This window comes from Bos taurus, chromosome 10 (genome assembly GCF_002263795.3).
Source record: "Bos taurus isolate L1 Dominette 01449 registration number 42190680 breed Hereford chromosome 10, ARS-UCD2.0, whole genome shotgun sequence".
Lineage (NCBI taxonomy): Eukaryota > Metazoa > Chordata > Mammalia > Artiodactyla > Bovidae > Bos > Bos taurus.
The window spans coordinates 26,685,869-26,703,585 of NC_037337.1; the positions used below are offsets into that span (position 1 = coordinate 26,685,869).

At 48.0% G+C, this 17,717-nt stretch overlaps 1 protein-coding gene across 2 annotated transcripts; it reads left to right on the forward strand.

Moving 5' to 3' along the window:
- Positions 1-7,048: 7,048 nt before the first annotated feature.
- KLHL33 (kelch like family member 33) lies at positions 7,049-16,730 on the forward strand. 2 transcript variants are annotated; one of them, NM_001166652.3, is made up of 5 exons: positions 7,049-7,068; positions 7,345-8,121; positions 12,908-13,832; positions 13,951-14,118; positions 14,213-16,727. In NM_001166652.3, exons 2-5 carry the CDS (start codon positions 7,365-7,367, stop codon positions 14,763-14,765), a joined length of 2,403 nt encoding a protein of 800 aa, NP_001160124.1. In that variant the 5' UTR covers positions 7,049-7,068; positions 7,345-7,364; the 3' UTR covers positions 14,766-16,727. The 2 variants fall into 2 exon arrangements, with proteins under 2 accessions (NP_001160124.1, XP_005211516.1); XM_005211459.5 differs by having other exon boundaries at positions 7,050-7,104; positions 14,213-16,730.
- Positions 16,731-17,717: the final 987 nt, after the last annotated feature.

Consider the following 17,717-nt stretch of genomic DNA (forward strand, 5'->3'; position numbering starts at 1 on the left):
GAGTTTAGATATAAAGGGCTTCTTTACTCTTCAGTTTTTTCTGCTTTGTTGGCATTTCTTCCAAACTGGTAACCATAAGCCTGGTTCAGACACATTTAGCTGGAGACTCTAGCCACTCTCCCTACGGCCAGTACCCGCCATCACAGAAATTCCTCTTTTGTCAGATTTTGGCTCCTCCTCCCTGAATCCACTTAAGTCATTACTGATTTGGGGGCATCTACTCTATGCTGGGAAATGGGTTAGGTAAGATTTATCTCTTTAATTTTCCCCACTGGTTCACTCACCTGGTCATAGTCAGAGAGCCCACAGAGGCAAGACTGTGACTCTCAAATATCTGCTGAAACACCAGCCATACTGGCAATCTGACACCAGGCAGCACCCACTCTGTACACCCATGTCAGTCCTATTTCCTCAAACATCTCAGGGACTTCCCTGGTGGTCCAGTGGCTAAGACTCCACATTCCCACCACAGGGGCATGAGTTCAACCCTTGGTCAGGGAACTATATCCCACATGCTGTAACTAAAAAGATCTCACATGCCATGACTAAGACCTGGTGGAAAAAAGAAAAAAAAGACCCAACATCTCAAATCATGCAGGAACCCGGAAATGAGATTTAGGACACGTATTCCTTCATGGGGAGAGAACACCCAGCCCAAAGCAGTAGGACTGTCTGGGTATCACCAGTGCCAAAGAGGAATAGAGTTGGGGGAGGACCAAATTCAGTAATCAAAGAACACCATACAATTCATCAATGAAATGAAGGATGGAGAGAACTGCTGAAAAAGGGGATGGGGCTTTCAGTTCAGTCAGTCAGTTGAGTCTGACTCTTTGCAACCCCATGGACTGCAGCATGCCAGGCCTCCCTATCCATCACCAACTCCCGGAGCTTGCTCAAACTCATGTCTATCGAGTTGGTGATGCCATCCAACCATCTCATCCTCTGTTGTCCCCTTCTCCTCCTGCCTTCAGTCTTTCCCAGCATCAGGGTCTTCTCCAAGTTCAGCTTTTGGAGTCAGTTCTTCACATCAGGTAGCCAAAGTGTTGGAATTTCAGCTTCAGCATCAATCCTTCCAATGAACATTTACGACTGATTTCCTTTATGATTGGCTGGTTCAATCTCCTTACAATCCAAGGGACTCTCAAGAATGTTTTCCAACACCACAGTTCAAAAGCATCAATTCTTTGGTGCTCAGCTTTCTTTATAGTCCAACTCTCACATCCATACATGACTACTGGACCATAGCTTTAACTACCTGGACCTTTGTTGGCAAAGTATGTCTCTGCTTTTTAATATGCTGTCTAGGTTGTTCATAGCTTTTCTTCCAAGGAACAAGCGTCTTTTAATTTCATGGTTGCAATCACCATCTGCAGTGATTTTGGAGCCCCCCAAAATAAAATCTGTCACTGTTTCTATTGTTTCCCCATCTATTTGCCATGAAATGATGGGACCGGATGCCATGATCTTAGTTTTCTGAATGTTGAGTTTTAAGCCAACTTTTTCACTCTCCTCTTTCACTTTCATCAAGAGGCTCCTTAGTTCCTCTTCCCTTTCTGCCATAAGGGTGGTGTCATCTGTATATCTGAGGTTATTGATATTTCTCCCGGAAATCTTGATTCTAGCTTGTGCTTCCTCCAGCCTGGCATTTCTCATGATGTATTCTGCATATAAGTTAAATAGGCAGGGTAACAACATACAGCCTTGACGTACTCCTTTCCCAATTTGGAACCAGTTTTGTTCCATGTCCAGTTCTAACTGTTGCTTCTTGACCTGCATACAGGTTTCTCAAGAGGCAGGTCTGGTGGTCTGGTATTCCCTTCCCTTTAAGAATTTTCCACAGTTTGTTGTGATCCACACAGTCAAAGGCTTTCGCATAGTCAATAGCAGATGTTTTTCTGGAACTCTCTTGCTTTTTTGATGATCCAATGAATGTTGGCAATTTGATCTCTGGTTCCTCTGCCTTTTCTAAATCCAGCTTGAACATCTGGAAGTTCATGGTTCACATACTGTTGAAGCTTGGCTTGGAGAATTTTGAACATTACTTTGCTAGCATGTGAGATGAGTGCAATTGTGCAGTAGTTTGAGCATTCTTTGGCATTGCCTTTCTTTGGGATTGGAATGAAAACTGACCTTTTCCAGTCCTGTGGCCACTGCTGAGTTTTCCAAATTTGCTGGCATATTGAGTGCAGCACTTTCACAGCATCATCTTTCCGGATTTGAAATAGCTCAACTAGAATTCCATCACCTCCACTTGCTTTGTTCACAGTGATGCTTCCTAAGGCCCACTTGACTTCGCATTCCAGGATATCTGGCTCCAGGTGAGTGATCATACCATTGTGGTTATCTGGGTCATGAAGATTTTTTGTATAGTTCTTCTGTGTATTCTTGCCACCTCTTCTTAATATCTCTGCCTCTGTTAGGTTCATACCATTTCTGTCCTTTATTTTACCCATCTTTGCATGAAATGATCCCTTGGTAACTCTAATTTTCTTGAAGAGGTCTTTCCCATTCTATTGTTTTTCTCTATTTCTTTACATTGATCACCGAGGAAGGCTTTCTGATCTCTTCCACATTGTAGGCAGATGCTTTACAGATGTTCTTTGGAACTCTGCATTCAGATAGGTGTATCTTTCCTTTTCTCCTTTGCCTTTAGCTTCTCTTCTTTTCTCAGCTATTTATAAGGCCTCCTCACACAACCATTTTGCCTTTTAGCATTTCTTTTTCTTGGGGATGGTCTTGATCACTGCCTCCTGTACAGTGTCATGAACCTCCGCCCATAGTTCTTCAGGCAGTCTATCAGATCTAATCCCTTGAATCCATTTGTCACTTCCACTGTATAATCGTAAGGGATTTGATTTAGGTCATACCTGAATGGTCTAGTGGTTTTCCCTACTTTCTTCAATTTAAATCTGAATTTGGCAATAAGGAGTTCATGATCTGAGCCAGCTGATCTGAGTCAGCTCCCAGTCTTGTTTTTGCTGACTGTGCAGAGCTTCTCCATCTTTGGCTGCAATGAATATAATCAGTCTGATTTCGGTTTTGACCATCTGGAGATGTCCATGTGTAGAGTCTTCTCTTTTGTTGTTGGAAGAGGGTATTTGCTATGACCAGTGCGTTCTCTTGGCAAAACTCTGTTAGCCTTTGACCTGCTTCATTTTATACTCCAAGGACAAATCTGCCTGTTACTCCAGGCATCTCTTGACTTCCTACTTTTTGCATTCCAGTCCCCTGTAATGAAAAGGACATCTTTTTTTTGTTGTTAGTCCTAGAAGGTCTTGTAGGTCTTCATAGAACTGTTCAACTTAAGCTTCTTCAGCATGACAGGTCAGGGCATAAACTTGCATTACTGTGATATTGAATAGTTTGCCTTGGAAATAAACAGAGATCATTCTGTTGTTTTTGAGATTGCATCCAAGTACTGGGGGCCTACTAGCATACAAACTACTTTTAATATAATTGATGAATTCCTCTTGCTCATTTCATCACCTAGCCCTTCAGAGAAGCAGAAACCAGGGTTCTAGGTCATTGTACACTGAAGGCAGAAGTGGAGGACCTTACCAATTGTGGCAGAGATGCTCAGGTAGGAAAGTGTGGTGCATGAGATGGCAAGGACAGTTCGTGTGGAGATACCTGTAGTAGGGTAATATTAACAAAAGTTTACCCATTAGTGGGGAGAAGAGGGGCAATAGAGTGCGCTCCAGGCCTGGACATCCTTCTCACCTTGAGATCCCCAGAGGTTTTGGTCCTGGTGAGTACCCCAGTGGCTAAGAAGAAGATGGAAAACGCACCAAGGACACTGCCCTCTGGACCACACTCACCACTGTGGAGCCATATTTTCTAAGAAAATGCTTCCTATGTAAAGGAACAGAAAGAAGAGGTGGGGTTTTGAGGAGCTCTCCTGGCTTCTTTCATTCAGCCCAAAGTATTACCCCCTCTACTCAGTTCAGTGTTGGTGACTTAAGTTAGGCTGGGAAGCATAAGGGAATTTTGGCCCAGGGACTTAACAAGGACTCTGAATGGTCTGCTGGCCAACTTGTGAATGACACAGAGAATCAGAAGTCAAGCGGTCTTTTCTGAGGAGGGTACACATTTCTCTGTTAATTTCCCACTGTCTCACCTTGACACCCAAAGAAGCCAGTGACTTGTTGGCTGGGGTTTGTGGGGAGAAGTGTCCCCAGCAGGTAGTTGATAAAGGAGAGGAAGATGAGGAAGAAGATAATCTGCACCTGGAACTCGACGGGTGACATCCCCCACGCCCCACTCCCCCAGGGAGAGAGAGAAAGAGAGGTGGTGGAAGAGAAGGAACAACTCTTCCTCCTCCCTCTCTGTGTCTCATCTTCACTGTTCTCTCCAATCCTCTTGTTCCCTTTCTCGCCAGCCTCTTTCCATAAAGGATTGTGGCTGAATGGTTGTCCTTTTCCTTCTTGCCTCAAACTGCAAAGCATCCTTTCCCATGCTAGAGGTGAATCTGAAGATTGTAACTATCTGGGAGCACGAAACAGGGCATCTCTCACCTGGTAATCATGTCTAGTGCTCATCCCAACAGATCCTCAGAAGGAGTCCTCTTTACTTTTCCCTTCAAGAACTGGCATGGGGTGTCTCCCCTTCAAGAACTGGCATGGGGAGTCTCCCCTTGCAGAACTGGCTGGTTTCAGGTTTGTGTCCCTGGAAATCAGTTCTGTCAACCACACACACACACACACACACATCTCCCCACATTCAGTCTGTTCCTGATCTGTCTAGCTCTCACTGCTATCCCCTTAGTCTTTTCACCCCCAACTCAATTCCCCTTCACCTGCCTTGGACTCCCACTCCATGCCTGCCAGTGGCATACCCAGAAGGATAGTCACAGTCACCAGGCCCACCACCCAAAACTCATTTACAGGATCCATGTTTAGTAGATGTGCTCCATGCTCCTGGAAGGGCAGAACACAGAGGTTGGGGGTCACAGAGACTTTATTGGCTGATTTGATGCCTCCATCTAATTCTTATAATAAATCACCCAGGGCACTGTGATGATCTAGAGGGGTGGGATAAGGAGTGGGTGGGAAGGAGGCTACAAAGGGAGGGGATATATATATATATATATATATACTGATTTACATCATTGTATGGCAGAAATCAACACAACATTGTAAAGCAATTATTCCCAATTAAAAAAAATTTTTTGACTTGCCCAGGCTGGAGCCACAAAAGTATAAGCCGGATGGTCAGTGGACTTGAGAAAAGGGCACACCAAGGAAGGCGATGGGCTTTATCCGGAACAGGTCCAAAAGGGTCTTCATGTAGCCTACCATATGCACAGCCATGGCTACTGCACTGGAAAAAGCAAAGATGATTCCATGGAACTGCTAAACTCAGAACGCGAGCTGTGCAAGACAGGGAAGTAGGTGCCACTAGAGAGGAGAGAAGAGTCAGTCAGTCTCAGCAACTCTCAACAGGACTAGGGGCCCTAAGATATCATGGAGTCACAAGAGACTTAGCACTGGTGGAGGTGACTGAGATACACAGGCTGGTGATATTAGGGGCTGAAGCTGAGAGCAGTATTATAATGAGCCATCTGAGCCCTGGAGTGGGATAAGAATGGGGCTCCTTTAATTCACTCAGGCTGAGTCCTAAACCCCTTCCTACTGTCCCACAGAGTGATGAGCCCATACCTGTGTCTGAGCAGTGAGCCAAGGCAGCAGCAGGTAGAGGATAATGCCCCAGATGTCCAGCATGCAATAGATCTGGGGAAGCAGGGTAGGGAGGGAGAAGTCAAGGTCACCCTCAGCCCTCTTACCCTCGGACGTACCGTTGAGACTCTCCTCTGGAGCAAAATCCTCTTTTCATGCTTTCATCCCCAACCTTTGAGAATCCTGAGCACCAATCTGTTACCATGACTTCCATGGTCTAGCTAACGCACACTGGGACTTGCTAGGTCTGGACTTGCCAGTCCTGAATTCTCCAGATGATCTTAGGAGCATGGTTACACATGGGGCTCCTGAGTAGAGGTGGAAAAAATAATGTCCCTTGAATGAGATGCCAAGACCCCTCCCCAGCAAGCATGTCAGCAACAAGACCTGGAGGTGCTATGGAGGGAGATCAGTCCCAAGGAGTTTAATGGAGGATGGACAATTGCCCAGAAAAGCGGATTTCATCCAACCTTTGTGGATTCGCTGTGAACTATGGGTCTCACCATGGCAGAGCTGAGCAGAGCTTCCTGAAACATGTGGCTGTGGTGGAGCTGTCCCAGGACCATGGGGTTGGCAGAGAACTCAGGGTCCAGTGTCCTTGTCCTTGTTGGCAGGGGAAGGAAGAGGTTGACCTGGGGTTTGTCTCTGCTGGGTAGCACTTCCTCCTCTTCCTGGTAGGGGCTCAAGGTGTTGGCCACCTTGTCTTTTGAAGGGGAGGCCATAAGAGGATCCACGCAGAGGTTAGTCACTATCACCCATTTTGCGGGCCAGAACAACCAGAGGTTGCCTCTCTGTTGACCCATCTGGTGGATAGCAGCCCCAGGGTTGGGTTTGGCTTTGTCACCACTGACTCCACCTCAGGACAAGGAAACCCCTCACTAAGAGTAGGTCACGGTCGGTAGCCCTCCCCATACCCCTTCACCTCCCCCACCCCTCTGCCTTTCTTGGACCAGATGGGTTATATCTGAGATTCACCCCAGTACTGTTCACTCCAGGGTCTCAGCTTTAGCATGCACAGAAAAATCAACAAAGGCCAGGACTGACCCCTAAACTCACCCTTCACTCTCTCCCAACTTTCCCCTGTATCAGTCCAGATGTTCTTCATCCACCTCTCCAGCCCAGCCCAGTGGACACTGGGCTGGCTCACTCCACCACATCCCCTCATCCTTCTTGGCTTCCGAGTTTGCTTTGCTCAGCACCAGGATGCGACCTCCAAGTGGAAGAGGGGAGGAGGTAATCTCAGGTCGGGCCCAGGGGATTGGGTGTTGGAGTTTGGGCACCCGGAGACCAGCCCCTTGCCTGCCAGCAATGGCTATAATTAGCCAGGCGCTACCACTGACAGGGACAGGGTTGCATTTCCTCTGCCACTCCGTCAGAAGTAGAGCAGGCCCAAGTGAGAGGATAAGTGGGACGCTGGTGTCTTAGGAGGGTGACTATTGGGATGGGGGCGAGATGGGTGGGATACAGTTTCAGACACTGGATCTTTACTCATTGTTCTGGCCTTTGCCGCCCCCAGTGCACTTCATAGTTGCCTGGTGTAGCCTAGATGCTAGAGCCCTGGGATAGGGGGAGATGGTTGAAGTAGGAAATGGGGCTGGAGGCAGGGTTTCCTCTGGCCTCTGTGGGTCCAGCTCTTACACTCTCTTCTCTTTCCTCTTTCTATCTGTAGCGATCCAGCGAACTTGGGCCATGAGCCTCTCGGACTCCACACGTCGTCCCTCAGGGGCAGAGGAAGTCTCTCTTCTGGTCCAGAAGGACGACCTTGACCTCCCTTTGCCCACCCAGAGAACCCCCTCCTGGCCTCCGTCCCCGGATGAGGATCCTGGTTTGCCCCCTTTTCCTCTGGAAGAGCCTGGCCCCAGGCCTATGACCCCAGCGAGCCTTCCTTCTCCAGCCTTGTCCCTGGAGGAAGAAGAGGAGGAGGAAGATGAGGAGGATGGAGAAGACTCTGCCGAGCCCGAGGGGCTGTGCAGCGAGGAGCATCCCAGCCAGTTTTTCGCGGAGGCACAGCGGCTGCGAGAGCAGAGGTTGCTGCTGGACGAAGAGGTGTCAGTCGGGGGGAGAGCGTATGGCGTGCATCGGGTGATCTTGGCCTCAGTTAGCAGCCTCTTCAGAGGCAGGCTGCTGGGCAGCAGAGGTCCGCAACCCCCCCTCAGCCTGGACGTAACCCCGGCGGCCTGGGAGGCCGTGCTGACCTTTGCCTACGAGGGGGTGCTGGGACCCGCCTCACGGGAGGATGTGCTGGTCGCCGCTGAAGCCCTGGGAGCCCCCCGGATAAAGGCTGCGGCCCAGTGGGGACGCCAGGGGACTGGAAGTGGACGGGAAGATGAAAAGCAGCCCAGCCAGGCAGAGGAACTGAGAGAAAACCTGCGCAGCATTGAGCTTCTGTACCAAGAAGGCATCGGGTGCGACCTGGAGCTGGAGGCAGGCGGCTGCCGGCTGCGGGGTGAGGGCCTGGGGGTGGGGGTGGGGGGCATTGCGTTGAGGCAGGTGCATATGCCACCTGGAATGGTGTGTGCAAGCAGTAGCTGATTCGATCCCTAGCATAGTGCTTTTGATCCCTGCTGAAATCAGAATTTCCCAGGGCGTGGCCTTGGCGCCTCTCCTGACCCACTGAGAATGGGGCATGCGCAGTTGAGTTGTTTTCCTTAGGCGCACCGACAGATTTATGCTGTGGCTTTTCCTGTGCCCAGAAACAAGAAACTTCCATTCAGCTGGCAGGCTCTAAGGTATAGTCCATGCCAGTAGAACAAGCAGAAGGTGATTGACTCAAACAGAGATTAACCAAAGCCCCTTCTTGGCATCTTCTATTTAAGACATAGGAAAAGCTAGAGAAACACGGTGGAAAAATTTATAGTGTGTCCTTTTGCCTAAGTGAGCTTGACACCATGGCACTACAAGACCCTATACCAAGGACCCTACAGCTCATGAGCAAGATCTGGTACTGTTTTCCCAGAATCTAAGGCTACCAGGTTGTGGCATTTTGAAGTTAACTCTGCTCATCACTAGGAAAGCTAAAGTGAAAGTCACTCAGTCGTGTTTGTGGAATTCTCCAGGCGAGAATACTAGGGTGGATAGCCTTGCCCTTCTCCAGGGGATCTTCCCAACCTAGGGATCGAACCCAGGTCTCCCACATTGCAGGCAGATTCTTTACAAGGGAAGCCCCCAGGAAAGCTAAAGAGGATTGAATACGTTGAGAATTATTCAGATTCTACTAACATTTAGTGAGGTACTGGGTACCAGAAATTTTGTTTTTTACTCATGCCATCTCTTTTAATCTCAGGTATTTCTAGCTGCAGATAAAGAATATTAAACTCAGAGATGTTAACTGGTGAAAATCAGGATATAAGCCCACATCCATTAGCCCAGTCTGCTCTCACTAGTCCATACATTGCTTCTTATGCAGCCAAACCAAAGGCACATAGCACCTGGCAAATGGAGCCAGAGTGTAGACATATAAAAGTTTAAAATTAAAAGGGATTAGTTTAGCTATTATCTAGTTCAGTGCTTACACCTTACTGATAAGGAAATCAGACTTAAAGACATGTCCAAAGTCACATAGCTACTACTCATTAGAAAATGACTGGGACCCAAAGTGCTTCTGCTGCTGCTAAGTTGCTTCAGTCATGTCCGACTCTGTGCAACCCCATAGACGACAGCCCACCAGGCTTTCCCGTCTGAAAGTGAAAAGTGAAAGTGAAGTCGCTCAGTCGTGTCCAACTCTTAGTGACCCCATGGACTGCAGCCTACCAGGCCCCTCCATCCATGGGATTTTCCAGGCAAAAGTACTGGAGTGGGGTGCCATTGCCTTCTCCGAAAGTGCTTCTAGGATTCCCCAAAGGAAAAGCATCCTATCTTAGTCAACTTTAGTTGCTATAACAAAAATACCATGGACTGGGTGTTTTAACAACGGAAGTTTATTTCTCTTGGTTCTGGAGACTGGATCAGGGTGCCAGAATGGTCAGGTTCTGGTTAGGGCCTCCTTTCCAGTTTGTAGATGGCCATGTTCTCACTATATCTTCACATGGCAGAGACAGACACAGAGAGATTGATGATCTCATGTCTCCTCTTATAAGAGCACTAATCCCATTCATGAGTTCCACCCTCATATTTAATTACCTCTCAAAGGCTCCACCTTCAGATACCATTATGTTGGGGACTAAGGCTTCAACATATAAATTTGGGAGGGGCCCAAATGTTTAGTCCATAACAGATTTTGAAGTATTTGTTATAATTTCTGATAGCACTAGATGGAAGGGGAATTTAAAATTTCATAAAGTTTCCACTAGGATTTGGAATTTAAACATACTTATATTGATGCTTTCACTTTCTTAAGAAACATTTCAACTTAATAATGGTGAGTAAGAAGGGGTGCAAAATACAAGTGGTTGTGACTCCTTTGACAGTTGGCTCTGAGCTATAGGCTGATTGATGGTAAGGAAGAGGAGAGGGTCTACTTGCTTTGAGGAATGCAGATTTTCCTGGGGCAATATATATGTGAAAGCTGTCACTAATGTTTACTGCTTGGGAAGCACTGAGCTACTACCCACTGCTTAAAAAGACAATGGAAAGCCATGCTGACATCACTTGCCCTCTGAGAGAGCTGAACATGCTGCAGCTGGTCAACGTAGCCTGAGGTTCATAAACCTTACTGGGAGCTTGGGTCTGTGTGACCTGCCTCAGAAGACTTCTAGCAGCATTTTCCCGCTTTTCTGTAATGAAGCATTTCAAACACATAGCAAAGAAAAGAGAATATTAAGATGAACACTAAAACACTCATCACCCAGACTGAATAATTAACATTTTACTATGTTTGTTTCTGGAAAAGGAAATGGCAACCCACTCCAGTATTCTTGTCTGGAGAATCCCACGGACAGAGGAGCCTGGCGGGCTATAGTCCATGGAGTTGCAAGAGTCGGACACAACTTAGCAACTAAACCACCATACTTGTTTCATCTATTTATTTTTTTGGTGAAGTTTAAAGTATTTCACTCATAAATACTTGGGTATGTGTCTCTCTAAAAGAGGAAATTTTCTCATATAACCACACTATCTAGCAAAATTAGTGTGTTAGTCACTCGGTCATGTCCAACTCTATGCATATGCAACCACATGGACTGTTCCCCAACAGGCTCCACTGTCCATGGAATTCTCCAGACAAAAATACTGGAGTGGGTTGCCATTCCTTCTCCAGGAGATCTTTCCTGACCCAGGGATTGAACCCAGATCTCCTGCATTGCGGGCAGACTCTTTACTTTCTGAGCCACCAGGGAAGCCCTTTTCTCAATATCACCTCATCCACACTGAAATTTTCTCACTTGTCCAAAATAGTGTATGTTAGAGCTGTTCTGCTCAATCCAGGAGCCAATCAAGGTTTACACTGAATTCAGATGTCTCTGAAGCTTCCTTTACTCTTGTCCAGTCCTCTCTCCCTTTCTTTTTCCTCCCTTTTTTTTATAACTTGACTTATTGAAGAAACAAGATTAGTTTTCCCATAGAAAGCTCCAATTTCTAGATTTGTATACATTTTCCTTCTGTGTGTGTGTGTTTTTTTTTAATTTGTCCTTTTAGCCTCTCAATTTCCTATAAACTTGAATTTAATCTAAAGGTTAGATTAGATTTAAGTTAAATATTTTGGTCAGAATACTTCATACTTGATGCCAACTGCCTCAAATTGAGTTACATTAGGAAGCATATGTTGTTGTTGTTCGCTAAGTTGTGTCCGACTCTTTGCCACCCCATGGACTGCTGCACGGAAGGCTCCCCTGTCCTTCATTAACTCCTGGAGTTCAGATTCATGTCTGTTGAGTTGGTGATGCTATCTAACCATCTCATCTTCTGCTGTCGCCTCTCCTTTTGCCTTCAAACATATGAGTTCTAGTTATTTAACAACATTTAAAAAAATATTTATTTGGCTGTGTTAGGTCTTTGCTGCCACGCGAGGGCTTTCTAGTTGTGGTGTGCAGGCTCGGAAGAACACGAGCTTAATTGCCCCGTGGTACATGGGATGTTAGTTCCCTGACCAGGGATCAAACCCATGTCTCCTGTGCTAGAAGATGGATTCTTAACCACTGGACCACTAAGAAAGTCCCCTAACAACATTTTAAATAATTTATTTCTTTTTAATTTTTAATAGGACATTTTCAGTGTCATAAGGGCCATGTGCATAAGCAGGGAACTGATACACAAGTATGCTCAATGCAGCCTGGCAGCAGTCACAGTGCATGACACTCTTCCCAGACAGCTACTACATGGAGATAAAAAATAAATCACTGCCTTTCACTAGGACTCAGTTTCCTTATCTTAAAATGAGCTATTGAACTAGATGGTTTTGAAGGTCTCCAGTTTACAGTGTTGTGATTCCATAACTCTATCAAGGAGGTGGGTATGCAAAGAAAAACTATAACACGTGGGAAGTATTAAGCACTAAATCTTGGGTAAGAGAAGATGACAGTTAGATGAGGTTGAGTCATAGCCATTCCTGAGTGTGGTACCATTTTCCAAGTAAAATCTGACTAACAGAATGGCTGATGTCAGTGGCTCTTCTAATTGTAGAGGAAAGAACTTTATTCTGTGCACAGTATGGAAAGACCTATATAAGCTGCACATTGGTCTTTGCAGTTTATTTTCTACCCCCTTTTAGCAAATGTTCTTTATAGCCTCTTCTCCACGTAATCAGTCAAGACCCTTTTTCTAATTGGCCTGCATCAAAAAAACTAAAGCAATGTTTTTCCAGGGGCTCCCCAGGTGGCTCAGTGGTAAAGAATCTGCCTGCTAATGCAGGAGACAAGGAAACACACGATTGAACTCTGGGTGAGGAAGATCCCCTGGAGGAAGAAACGGCAACCCACTCCAGATTTCTTGCATGAAAAATCTCATAGACAGAGGAGCCTGGCAGACTACAGTCCATGGGATTGCAAAGAGTTGGACACGACGGAGCACATGTACACAATGTTTTTCAAAGTGTCTTTAGGTCACTAACATGAGAATCATGCAGGGTGCTTGAAAATGTTAAAACACAAATTCATAGGATCTCCCTCTGGAGCTACTGGGTCAAAATCTCTGGGGGTGGGTCTGAGAATTTAATTTTAACAAGCACCTAGTGGTGTTCTGTGCATATCACAGTTTAGCCTGTGGTTTGGGTGGTTGGCCCAAAGTGGGGGTTGTGAAATCGAAAGCGTGCCTAGTGGTTTGCAACACTCTGGATTCCCCTCTGCTTCTCCCTCTTGCAGTGCACCGAGCAGCCCTCGCCTGTGGCAGTGAGTTCTTTGGGGCCATGCTCCTGAGTGGGATGAGGGAATCCCAGGGCACAGAGGTGTCTCTGCACACCATCTCTGCCCAGGACCTGCGACTCCTCGTCTCTTTTGCCTACTCTGGAGTTGTGCGGGCAAAGTGGCCAGGACTACTGAGAGCTGCCCAGGCTGCTCTGCAGTACCAGAGCTCCTCCTGCCTGGCTCTGTGCCAGAAAGCCCTGGCACGAGGCCTCAGCCCTGCCCGTTGCCTGGCCCTGATCCCCATGGCAGAAGCCCCAGGGTTGGAGAGGCTCTGGAGCAAAGCCCGTCACTACCTCCTCACCCACCTGCCCGCTGTGGCTTTGTGCTCCACTTTCCCTACTTTACCGGCAGCCTGCCTGGCTGAGCTCCTGGACAGTGATGAGCTACACTTGCAGGAGGAGTTCGAGGCCTTTGTGGCTGCACGGCGTTGGCTAGCTGCCAACCCTGACACCCAGGAGTCAGAGGCCAAGGCCCTGCTTCGATGCGTCCGCTTTGGCCGTATGTCCACCAGGGAGCTGCGGAGGGTAAGGGCGGCCGGGCTGCCTCCACCCTTGAGCCCCGACTTGCTGCATCAGCTGATGGTGGAGGCTGAGGTTCCAGGACAAGAGAGACGGAGGGAGCCTGACCAGGCACTGGTGGTGATTGGCGGGGACGGGCTCAGATCAGACATGGCCACCAGACAGCCATCCCGAGGAGTGTGGTGGGCCCGGGCCTTTCGCTGCGGCATAGGACTGGTTCGAACTGTGGAGTGGGGGCGGCTGCCTGCCCTACCTGCCCCCGGGCGCTTTCGGCACGGGGCTGCGAGCCTAGCAGGAAGTGTCCTCTACGTGTGTGGGGGACAGGATTTCTACAGCCACTCTAACACCCTGGCTTCGACTCTCAGGTATGGATGGGCTCCAGAGAGTGGCAGGTCCCAAGGTGGGCAGCTGAGGGAGTTTGTGGGCCAGCCAACAGCAGACTCCCAGGGTCACTCTTCCCATCTCTTGTCCCACTGTCTCCAGGTGGGATCCCAGTCAAGAGGACTGGGAAGAGATGGCACCTTTGTGCCAGCCTCGGAGCCTTTTTCCCCTGGTGGCGCTGGATGGACTGCTTTACGCCCTGGGTGGACGAGACAGTGGTATTGCCCTCAGGTCTGTGGAGACTTATAATCCTGAGCTCAATGTCTGGAGGTGAGCAGGGAAGGGGGTGTTTCAGGCATCAGGGGTCTTGGCGGAGGAGAGCTGAAGATGACTGATGCCTGACCACGTGCTCTGTTCTCCACAGGCCAGCACCTCCTCTTCCCGCACCACGCTTTGCCCACGCAGCTGCTGTTTTGGAGGGCCAGCTGTACGTGAGCGGTGGCTGCAGTGAGACTGGCCAGTACCAGGCCTCGTTGCTGCACTACGACCCCAAACTTGAGAAGCCGGTGACACTTCTGAGCCCTATGGGGGTGCCTCGGGCTGGCCATGTCATGGCTTCTCTGGGTGGGCGGCTATATGTAGCAGGTGGTCTAGGTCAGACTGGGGATCTGCTGAGCTTCGAGGCCTATGATCCAAGTACTGGTAGCTGGACTCAGCTGACCCCCTTGCCCTCCCCCCATGTCGGAGCTGCAGGTGCCGTGCTGCAGGGGGAGTTGCTGGTGCTGGGGGGCTACAGCCACCGTACTTATGCCCCCTCCCACCTTATCCATGCCTATTGTCCTGGCCTGGGCCGATGGCTGTGCCTGGGAACTCTGCCGAGGCCTCGGGCTGAGATGCCTGCCTGCATCCTGACCCTGCCCGCGGTGCAGCACGTGGCTTTGGTTCCCACACGGCATCAAACTAAACCTGCTGGGTGAGAGGGCAGCAGTGGTGGATGGAGGGAGGAAGGGATAAGAGAGGATAGAGACGATGAGTGCAGGGAGAAAGAGAAGGCTTTGTTCATCATGGCATTTCATTCTAGCGCAGCGCTTTACAACTCATAAATCGCTTTTGTATATATGATCTGCGTTGAGGAAAAGGTGGTTCTGGAATTCCTAGGGAGAGTATGGAGGAAGGAGAGGCAGTTGAATATCTAGGTAAGGAGAAGAGACCTAGGGGCAACTCTACAAGGTTTAGGGACCCTGGCTCGATTCTTGGTGGGGAAAGTGCATCTAACTAGAAAGACAGTCATGAAGCATCGGTGTAGGGGCCGTGAGAGAACAGTCAGGAAAATTATGATTCCGACCAATGGATGAAGGAGAAAAATGAGGAAAGGTCATCTGTGAAAAGAGCTGAGGAGTATGTTGGGAGGACTGTAACTGCTGCTTCTTTTTACTCTCCAATTCCTGGGACATCCAAACCCTCTTGATGATGTTCTTTCTCAGGTAGCTGGTAGACCCAGTCTAGCGTTTCCTCAGCCACACACCGCAGGCTGCCCCTAAGAGCCTCTTGGATTTCAATCTGAGGACGAATTTCCCTCCTGGACCCGGCATAGCACAGGGGCCCGAGATGCCAGAGCGACCAGGCAGGGAGGCTGCAGGTGGGGAAGTTGAGGAGAAAGAGGGAGGCGTCCATGTGGAAAGGGATGAAGGATTTGAGGGCATGGGGTGGGAGAGGTCAGGAGCTGACTGGCTTCTTTCTTCCGCTTTGGGATGAATCGAGGGATCAGGAGGGAAAACGGTACAGTTGTGGTGTGTGGTCCTAAGTTGTGAGAGGAAGCAGCAGAGAGGAGAGAGGCAGAGAAGACCCAGAAAAGTGGTTTTCTCTGTTCCTTTCTTCCAGAGTTTTTTGAATCCATTTCCCTTTCTCCTGGCCAGGGAAAGCTGAGTCAGATGTTTCCTCTCTCTCTTCCTCCACCCTGCTTTTCATCCCCTTTCCCCTTCTCTTCTATCTTTTCTCCTGTCTCCCTCATAGTTAGAAATTATCTACTGTGTGCCAGGTACACTGTGAGGCACTAAGGACCCCAAGATCAGGGATTTTGACCAGAACACAGACTTGTAAGCAAATACAAGTTTTACAGTGGACTTAGAGGTATGGACACTTGCCTCATAGTTCTCACAAGAGCCTCACACCCCACAAGCCTCACAGTTGAAGGTATGAAAGCCCAGAGGACAGAGAGGGAACTCTGTCCAGGGAAGCCTTCTTTGAGGGAAGGCATCATTTGATGGGTATAGACTGAACTGGATCTTGAAGGTTCCCTAGAAACTCACCAGTCTGAGGAGGGAGGCATTCCAGTCAGAAGAAAGAGGTAAATGGGATGTATGGTGCCCTGTGTCTCCACAGCAAAGGGGAAGTCAGTATTCCAGGGGTTCTTCAGGGAATTCTGCTGCTATTCCAGCCTACTCTCTTCCCTGAAAGCTTCCTGAAGACAGGGGCTTTCAGTTAACAATTGTGTGTTCCCTTCCTCTACAACTCCCCTACATCTTTCCTGTCTGGTGTTTCCACTTCTGACCCCTGAGCAGCTTAGGGCAAAGGAGGGCCAGTTCTTTGTACAGGTCAATTTTCTCTTACCACTGCTTATTAAGATTCTCACTCTGCTAAGGTCAAGATGAGGGAGCCTTCCTTGCTTCTTTCTTCATCCCGACATGTTTTTGTTTGTTTTGAGATTTCATTATTTTGCTAAGGTTTTTTTTCTGTATCTCTGTTTAGGAACATAGTTGAAAATGAGGAAGGGTAAGTAGGATATATAAGAGAACAGAGAAGAAAGATTGAAGAGGACAGGGAAGAAGGAAATTGGAAGCACTGAGAAACAAGGGTTGAGTCTTTAGGGTGAGCTTCTGTGATCAAGTTCTTAGTGATTTGTATGCAAAGACAGACTTAAATAAAGGTTTCACCATGACTGACTCATTCTTGTCTGCGTTTTTCCATTTTAAAAAAAATTCCATATCCCTTGTAATTTGGTTTTTGTCTACACTGCACTACCGAAATCATTCTCTCTCATGTCACTGTGACCAATTTCTCACCAAATTAAACAACCTAAGGCCAACCTCATTCTCTTTCATCTTTCTGCAGGAACTGGCTGGCTTGAAAACTGGCTTTTGAAATTGGCTTTTGCAAACTAAAAATTTCTCTTTCCCTGTCTCCAGAGATGGCACACTCTCCTATTCTTATTTCTCCAATCCAAAGAGGCTGCAGAAAGTCAAATCATGGTGTCCAAGAGGGTATGGTGCCATCCGAGGTGGAGCTGATAGTCCAAAAGTATGTAGACGGGGGGAGATGGTTGCAGAAGGCTCTATCATTAGGCTTTTTAAATTTTTAATTAATTAATTTTATTTTTGGCTGCGTTGGGTCTTCGTTGCCTTGTGAAGGCTTTCTCTAGTTGCGGTGTGCAGGCTTCTCATTGCAGTAGCTTCTCTTATTGCGGAGCACAGGCTCTAGGTGCATGGGCCTCAGCAGTTGCAGCACTTAGACTCAGTAGTTGTGATGCAGGGATTAGTTGCTCCATGACATGTGGAATCTTCCTGCACCAGGGATTGAACCCGTGCCCTCTGCCTTGGCAGGCAGATTCTTATCTACTGCACCACCAGGGAAGTCCGCTAGCCTTAGTTTTGAAACTGTGGTTGGAATGAGAAGAGAGGAAGAGGTTTCTAATGTGAAGCAGGACTCTGGCCAATGGTCCACTCTTCAGTGAGAGGGTCCTGAATTAAGCCAGGTAACAAGTTGGGGCCTTGGGCAAGTGCACTGAGATTCAGGGCAATATTTCACCCCCAGAAGGTAAGTGGAGTAAGAATCAGGAATTAGGAAGAAATCATTCCTATAGAGTGGGCAATCATGGCAATTTAGGAATTAGGCGACAGTTTGGTGAATTCCTAGAGGTGCAGGATTCTTAT